The sequence below is a fragment of the Oncorhynchus clarkii genome, chromosome 21, assembly GCF_045791955.1.
Source record: "Oncorhynchus clarkii lewisi isolate Uvic-CL-2024 chromosome 21, UVic_Ocla_1.0, whole genome shotgun sequence".
In the NCBI taxonomy this organism is placed as follows: domain Eukaryota; kingdom Metazoa; phylum Chordata; class Actinopteri; order Salmoniformes; family Salmonidae; genus Oncorhynchus; species Oncorhynchus clarkii.
In genome coordinates this window covers 51,402,089-51,409,850 of record NC_092167.1, presented here as the reverse complement: position 1 = coordinate 51,409,850, position 7,762 = coordinate 51,402,089, and the positions used below count along the sequence as shown (strand labels likewise).

General features: G+C 43.0%; 1 protein-coding gene across 1 annotated transcript in view; it reads right to left on the bottom strand.

The window, feature by feature from the left end:
• Window positions 1-1,180: 1,180 nt before the first annotated feature.
• The window catches only part of LOC139379255 (FHF complex subunit HOOK-interacting protein 1A-like), a 58,980-nt gene continuing 52,398 nt past the window's right edge, over window positions 1,181-7,762 (bottom strand). Inside the window, exons 16-18 of the mRNA XM_071122054.1 lie at window positions 3,032-3,210; window positions 2,838-2,958; window positions 1,181-1,843 (exon numbers count right to left, since the gene is read on the bottom strand). Of these exons, the coding sequence (XP_070978155.1) occupies window positions 1,602-1,843; window positions 2,838-2,958; window positions 3,032-3,210 (542 nt within the window). The 3' untranslated portion in view covers window positions 1,181-1,601. The remainder of the gene's footprint in view (window positions 1,844-2,837; window positions 2,959-3,031; window positions 3,211-7,762) is intronic.

Here is a 7,762-nt window from a genome sequence, read left to right as displayed (position 1 = left end):
GTTTCTGAAACACGTGAACCCGTACCACAGCTTAGTGACCCTCTGTTTCAGAAACACGTGAACCCTACACCACGGCTTAGTGACCCTCTGTTTCTGAAACACGTGACCACGGCTTAGTGACCCTCTGTTTCAGAAACACGTGACCCCGTACCACAGCTTAGTGACCCTCTGTTTCTGAAACACGTGACTCCTACACCACGGCTTAGTGACCCTCTGTTTCTGAAACACGTGACCCTCTGTTTCTGAAACACGTGACCACGGCTTAGTGACCCTCTCTTTCTGAAACACGTGACCACGGCTTAGTGACCCTCTGTTTCAGAAACACGTGACCACGGCTTAGTGACCCTCTGTTTCTGAAACACGTGACTCCTACACCACGGCTTAGTGACCCTCTCTTTCTGAAACACGTGACCCCGGCTTAGTGACCCTCTGTTTCAGAAACACGTGACTTGCCCGCTGGGAAACGTATTAGCCAGTTCTGCTACAAAACAAGGTGCAGTTTGGAGACGATGGAGACATTTCAGACTGGAGGGAGGCTCCGGGCTCCATTTTAACTCTGTTACGTGTTAATCTATATAGGTGAGTCAGGTGTGTTAATCTACTACTCTATAGGTGAGTCAGATGTGTTAATCTATATAGGTGAGTCAGATGTGTTAATCTCCTCTATAGGTGAGTCAGGTGTGTTAATCTCCTCTATAGGTGAGTCAGGTATGTTAATCTCCTCTATAGGTGAGTCAGGTGTGTCAATCTCCTCTATATGTGAGTCAGGTGTGTTAATCTATTCCTCTATATGTGAGTCAGGTGTGTTAATCTCCTCCTCTATAGGTGAGTCAGGTGTGTTAATCTCCTCCTCTATAGGTGAGTCGGGTGTGTTAATATCCTCTATATGTGAGTCATGTGTGTTAATCTCCTCTACAGGTGAGTCGGTTGTGTTAATCTATTCCTCTATAGGTGAGTCAGGTGTGTTAATCTCCTCTATAGGTGAGTCAGGTGTGTTAATCTATTCCTCTATATGTGAGTCAGGTGTGTTAATCTAGTCCTCTATATGTGAGTCAGTTGTGTTAATGTCCTCTACAGGTGAGTCAGGTGTGTTAATCTCCTCTATATGTGAGTCAGGTGTGTTAATCTCCTCTATAGGTGAGTCAGGTGTGTTAATCTCCTCTATATGTGAGTCAGGGGTGTTAATCTCCTCTATATGTCAGTCAGGTGTGTTAATCTATTCCTCTTATAGGTGAGTCGGGTGTGTTAATCTATTCCTCTATAGGTGAGTCAGGTGTGTTAATCTATTCCTCTATAGGTGAGTCAGGTGTGTTAATCTATTCCTCTATAGGTGAGTCAGGTGTGTTAATCTCCTCTATAGGTGAGTCAGGTGTGTTAATCTCCTCTATAGGTGAGTCGGGTGTGTTAATCTATTCCTCTATATTTTAGTCAGGTGTGTTAATCTATTCCTCTATATTTTAGTCAGGTGTGTTAATCTATACCTCTATAGGTGAGTCAGGTGTGTTAATCTCCTCTATATGTGAGTCAGGTGTGTTAATCTATACCTCTATAGGTGAGTCAGGTGTGTTAATCTCCTCTATAGGTGAGTCGGGTGTGTTAATCTATTCCTCTATAGGTGAGTCAGGTGTGTTAATCTCCTCTATAAATGAGTCAGGTACTATAGAGTGTTCCTGTGCGATGGCAGCTAACTCCTTTAAGAACTCTGCATATAGAACCGTAGCGAAGACTCTGTTCCTGGCCTGCGGAGGAATGTTGGGACATGGGGGGACGTTCTGCGTTATATGCTGTGTTCCATTGGGTAGAACACTCTTCCTGTTATCACTATGGCTGTCCTCGAGGAGCTCTGAGAGACAGAGGGAGAGAGAGACAGAGGGAGAGAGAGAGAGAGAGACATAGGGAGAGAGAGAGATACAGAGGGAACGAGAGAGAGACAGAGGGAGAGAGAGAGAGACAAGAGGGAGGGAGAGAGAGAGACAGACAGACAGAGAAAGACAGACAGACAGAGGGAGAGAGAGAGAAAGAGAGAGAGAGACAGAGGGAGAGAAAGACAGAGGGTCAGAGTGTGTGTGTTGGATGTATAGATGGATGGTGGTAGGTGGATGATGGGTGGGTGGATGGATGATGGTGGGTGGGTGGATGATTTTGGGTAGATGATGGTGGGTAGATGGATGATGGTGGGTGGGTAGATGGATGGATGATGGTGGGTGGATGATGGTGGGTGGATGGATGGATGATGGTGGGTGGATGGATGGATGGATGATGGTGGGTGGGTGGATGGATGGATGATGGTGGATGGATGATGGTGGGTGGATGGATGGATGGATGATGGTGGGTGGATGGATGGATGATGGTGGATGGATGGATGATGGTGGGTGGATGGATGATGGTGGGCGGATGGATGATGGTGGGTGGATGGATGGATGGATGGATGATGGTGGGTGGATGGATGATGGTGGGTGGATCGATGATGGTGGGTGGGTAGATGGATGATGGTGGGTAGATGGATGGATGATGGTGGGTGGGTAGATGGATGGATGATGGTGGGTGGATGATGGTGGGTGGGTAGATGGATGGATGATGGTGGGTGGATGGATGATGGTGGGTGGATGGATGATGGTGGGTGGGTAGATGGATGGATGATGGTGGGTGGGTAGATGGATGGATGATGGTGGGTGGGTAGATGGATGGATGATGGTGGGTGGATGGATGATGGTGGGTGGATGGATGATGGTGGGTGGATGATGGTGGGTGGATGGATGGATGATGGTGGGTGGGTGGATGGATGATGGTGGGTGGATGGATGATGGTGGGTGGATGGATGATGGATGGATCCTAACCTCTGAGTTTCAGTGCTTGGTCTCTAGCCAGTAGGTATCTCCATGCTTCTCTGACTGTAGCAGGAAACTCTGTCTGGTCCGTTGCGTACTGCTCTATCTGCACACGCACAGAGACCAGCACCTACACACACACCTCCATTAGATGCAATTTAACACACAAAATGACAGGGACACACACACACCTCTGGTCCTACCTGGTATAGTGTGTGTACGTTGGGCGGTGGGTCAGTGTGTGTGTTCAGTAGGAACGCCCGGAGGAGAGGCTGGGGGTATTTGGCGAGCTGAGACAGGATCCCTGTAACTAGCAGGTTGACTGGAATAGGGTTCTCCAACAGGTTCTCCAACCGTGACAGCAGAACACTAATGAACGGGCCTGTGGAACCACACAACACAGAGCTATAAAGTAGACATTGACAGGAGAACTGCAGAACTCAGTGGGAGATTGAGAGAGCTGACATTTAAATCCCATTTCATTGATTAAAATGTACAACCTTCAACATGCGAGCAGCACTAGAACCCTCGCTATTTTAGAACCCTCGTCATTCTACAACCCTCGTTATTTTAGAACCCTTGTTATTTTAGAACCCTCGTCATTCTACAACCCTCGTTATTTTAGAACCCTCGTTATTTTAGAACCCTCGTCATTCTACAACCATTGTTATTTTAGAACCCTCGTTATTTTAGAACCCTCGTCATTCTACAACCCTCGTTATTTTAGAACCCTTGTCATTCTACAACCCTCGTTATTTTAGAACCCTCGTCATTCTACAACCCTCGTTATTTTAGAACCCTCGTCATTCTACAACCCTCGTTATTTTAGAACCCTCGTTATTTTAGAACCCTCGTCAATCTACAACCCTCGTTATTTTAGAACCCTCGTCATTCTACAACCCTCGTTATTTTAGAACCCTCGTTATTTTAGAACCCTCGTCATTCTACAACCCTCGTTATTTTAGAACCCTCGTCATTCTACAACCCTCGTTATTTTAGAACCCTCGTCATTCTACAACCCTCGTTATTTTAGAACCCTCGTCATTCTACAACCCTCGTTATTTTAGAACCCTCATTATTTTAGAACCCTCGTCATTCTACAACCCTTGTTATTTTAGAACCCTCGTTATTTTAGAACCCTCGTCATTCTACAACCCTCGTTATTTTAGAACCCTTGTAATTCTACAACCCTCGTTATTTTAGAACTCTCGTCATTCTACAACCCTCGTTATTTTAAAACCCTCGTCATTCTACAACCCTCGTTATTTTAGAACCCTTGTTATTCTACAACCCTCGTCATTCTACAACCCTCGTTATTTTAGAACCCTCGTTATTTTAGAACCCTCGTCATTCTACAACCCTCGTTATTTTAGAACCCTCGTCATTCTACAACCCTCGTTATTTTAGAACTCTCGTCATTCTACAACCCTCGTTATTTTAGAACCCTCGTCATTCTACAACCCTCGTTATTTTAGAACCCTCGTCATTCTACAACCCTCGTTATTTTAGAACTCTCGTCATTCTACAACCCTCGTTATTTTAGAACCCTCGTCATTCTACAACCCTCGTTATTTTAGAACCCTTGTTATTCTACAACCCTCGTCATTCTACAACCCTCGTTATTTTAGAACCCTTGTCATTCTACAACCCTCGTCATTCTACAACCCTCTTTATTTTAGAACCCTTGTCATTCTACAACCCTCATCATTCTACAACCCTCGTTATTTTAGAACCCTCGTCATTCTACAACTCTCGTTATTTTAGAACCCTCGTCATTCTACAACACTCGTTATTTTAGAACCCTCGTCATTCTACAACCCTCGTTATTTTAGAACCCTTGTCATTCTACAACCCTCGTCATTCTACAACCCTCTTTATTTTAGAACCCTTGTCATTCTACAACCCTCATCATTCTACAACCCTCGTTATTTTAGAACCCTCGTCATTCTACAACTCTCGTTATTTTAGAACCCTCGTCATTCTACAACACTCGTTATTTTAGAACCCTCGTCATTCTACAACCCTCGTTATTTTAGAACCCTCGTTATTGTACAACCCTCGTCATTCTACAACCCTCTTTATTTTAGAACCCTTGTCATTCTACAACCCTCGTCATTCTACAACACTCGTTATTTTAGAACCCTCATCATTCTACAACCCTCGTTATTTTAGAACCCTCGTCATTCTACAACCCTCTTCATTTTAGAACCCTCGTCATTCTACAACCCTCGTTATTTTAGAACCCTCGTCATTCTACAACCCTCGTTATTTTAGAACCCTCGTTATTTTAGAACCCTCGTCATTCTACAACCCTCGTTATTTTAGAACCCTCGTCATTCTACAACCCTCGTTATTTTAGAACCCTCGTCATTCTACAACCCTCGTTATTTTAGAACCCTTGTAATTCTACAACCCTCGTTATTTTAGAACTCTCGTCATTCTACAACCCTCGTTATTTTAGAACCCTCGTCATTCTACAACCCTCGTTATTTTAGAACCCTTGTTATTCTACAACCCTCGTCATTCTACAACCCTCGTTATTTTAGAACCCTCGTTATTTTAGAACCCTCGTCATTCTACAACCCTCGTTATTTTAGAACCCTCGTCATTCTACAACCCTCGTTATTTTAGAACTCTCGTCATTCTACAACCCTCGTTATTTTAGAACCCTCGTCATTCTACAACCCTCGTTATTTTAGAACCCTCGTCATTCTACAACCCTCGTTATTTTAGAACTCTCGTCATTCTACAACCCTCGTTATTTTAGAACCCTCGTCATTCTACAACCCTCGTTATTTTAGAACCCTTGTTATTCTACAACCCTCGTCATTCTAAAACCCTCGTTATTTTAGAACCCTTGTCATTCTACAACCCTCGTCATTCTACAACCCTCTTTATTTTAGAACCCTTGTCATTCTACAACCCTCATCATTCTACAACCCTCGTTATTTTAGAACCCTCGTCATTCTACAACTCTCGTTATTTTAGAACCCTCGTCATTCTACAACACTCGTTATTTTAGAACCCTCGTCATTCTACAACCCTCGTTATTTTAGAACCCTTGTCATTCTACAACCCTCGTCATTCTACAACCCTCTTTATTTTAGAACCCTTGTCATTCTACAACCCTCATCATTCTACAACCCTCGTTATTTTAGAACCCTCGTCATTCTACAACTCTCGTTATTTTAGAACCCTCGTCATTCTACAACACTCGTTATTTTAGAACCCTCGTCATTCTACAACCCTCGTTATTTTAGAACCCTCGTTATTGTACAACCCTCGTCATTCTACAACCCTCTTTATTTTAGAACCCTTGTCATTCTACAACCCTCGTCATTCTACAACACTCGTTATTTTAGAACCCTCATCATTCTACAACCCTCGTTATTTTAGAACCCTCGTCATTCTACAACCCTCTTCATTTTAAAACCCTCGTCATTCTACAACCCTCGTTATTTTAGAACCGTCATCATTCTACAACCCTCGTCATTCTACAACCCTCGTTATTTTAGAACCCTCGTTATTCTACAACCCTCGTTATTTTAGAACCCTCGTCATTCTACAACCCTCGTTATTTTAGAACTCTTGTCATTCTACAACCCTCTTTATTTTAGAACCCTTGTCATTCTACAACCCTCATCATTCTACAACCCTCGTTATTTTAGAACCCTCGTCATTCTACAACTCTCGTTATTTTAGAACCCTCGTCATTCTACAACCCTCGTTATTTTAGAACCCTTGTAATTCTACAACCCTCGTTATTTTAGAACCCTCGTCATTCTACAACCCTCGTTATTTTAGAACCCTCGTTATTTTAGAACCCTCGTCAATCTACAACCCTCGTTATTTTAGAACCCTCGTCATTCTACAACCCTCGTTATTTTAGAACCCTCGTCATTCTACAACTCTCGTTATTTTAGAACCCTCAACATTCTACAACCCTCGTTATTTTAGAACCCTCGTCATTCTACAACCCTCGTTATTTTAGAACCCTCGATATTCTACAACCTTCGTTATTTTAGAACCCTCGTCATTCTACAACCCTCGTTATTTTAGAACCCTCGTTATTTTAGAACCCTCGTCATTCTACAAACCTCGTTATTTTAGAACCCTCGTCATTCTACAACCCTCGTTATTTTAGAACCGTCGTCATTCTACAACCCTCGTCATTCTACAACCCTCGTTATTTTAGAACCCTCATTATTCTACAACCCTCGTTATTTTAGAACCCTCGTCATTCTACAACCCTCGTTATTTTAGAACTCTCGTCATTCTACAACCCTCGTTATTTTAGAACCCTCGTCATTCTACAACCCTCGTTATTTTACAACCCTCGTCATTCTACAACCCTCGTTATTTTAGAACCCTTGTTATTCTACAACCCTCGTCATTCTACAACCCTCGTTATTTTAGAACCCTTGTCATTCTACAACCCTCGTCATTCTACAACCCTCTTTATTTTAGAACCCTTGTCATTCTACAACCCTCATCATTCTACAACCCTCGTTATTTTAGAACCCTCGTCATTCTACAACTCTCGTTATTTTAGAACCCTCGTCATTCTACAACCCTCGTTATTTTACAACCCTCGTCATTCTACAACCCTCGTTATTTTAGAACCCTTGTTATTCTACAACCCTCGTCATTCTACAACCCTCGTTATTTTAGAACCCTTGTCATTCTACAACCCTCGTCATTCTACAACCCTCTTTATTTTAGAACCCTTGTCATTCTACAACCCTCATCATTCTACAACCCTCGTTATTTTAGAACCCTCGTCATTCTACAACTCTCGTTATTTTAGAACCCTCGTCATTCTACAACACTCGTTATTTTAGAACCCTCGTCATTCTACAACCCTCGTTATTTTAGAACCCTCGTTATTGTACAACCCTCGTCATTCTACAACCCTCGTTATTTTAGAACCCTCG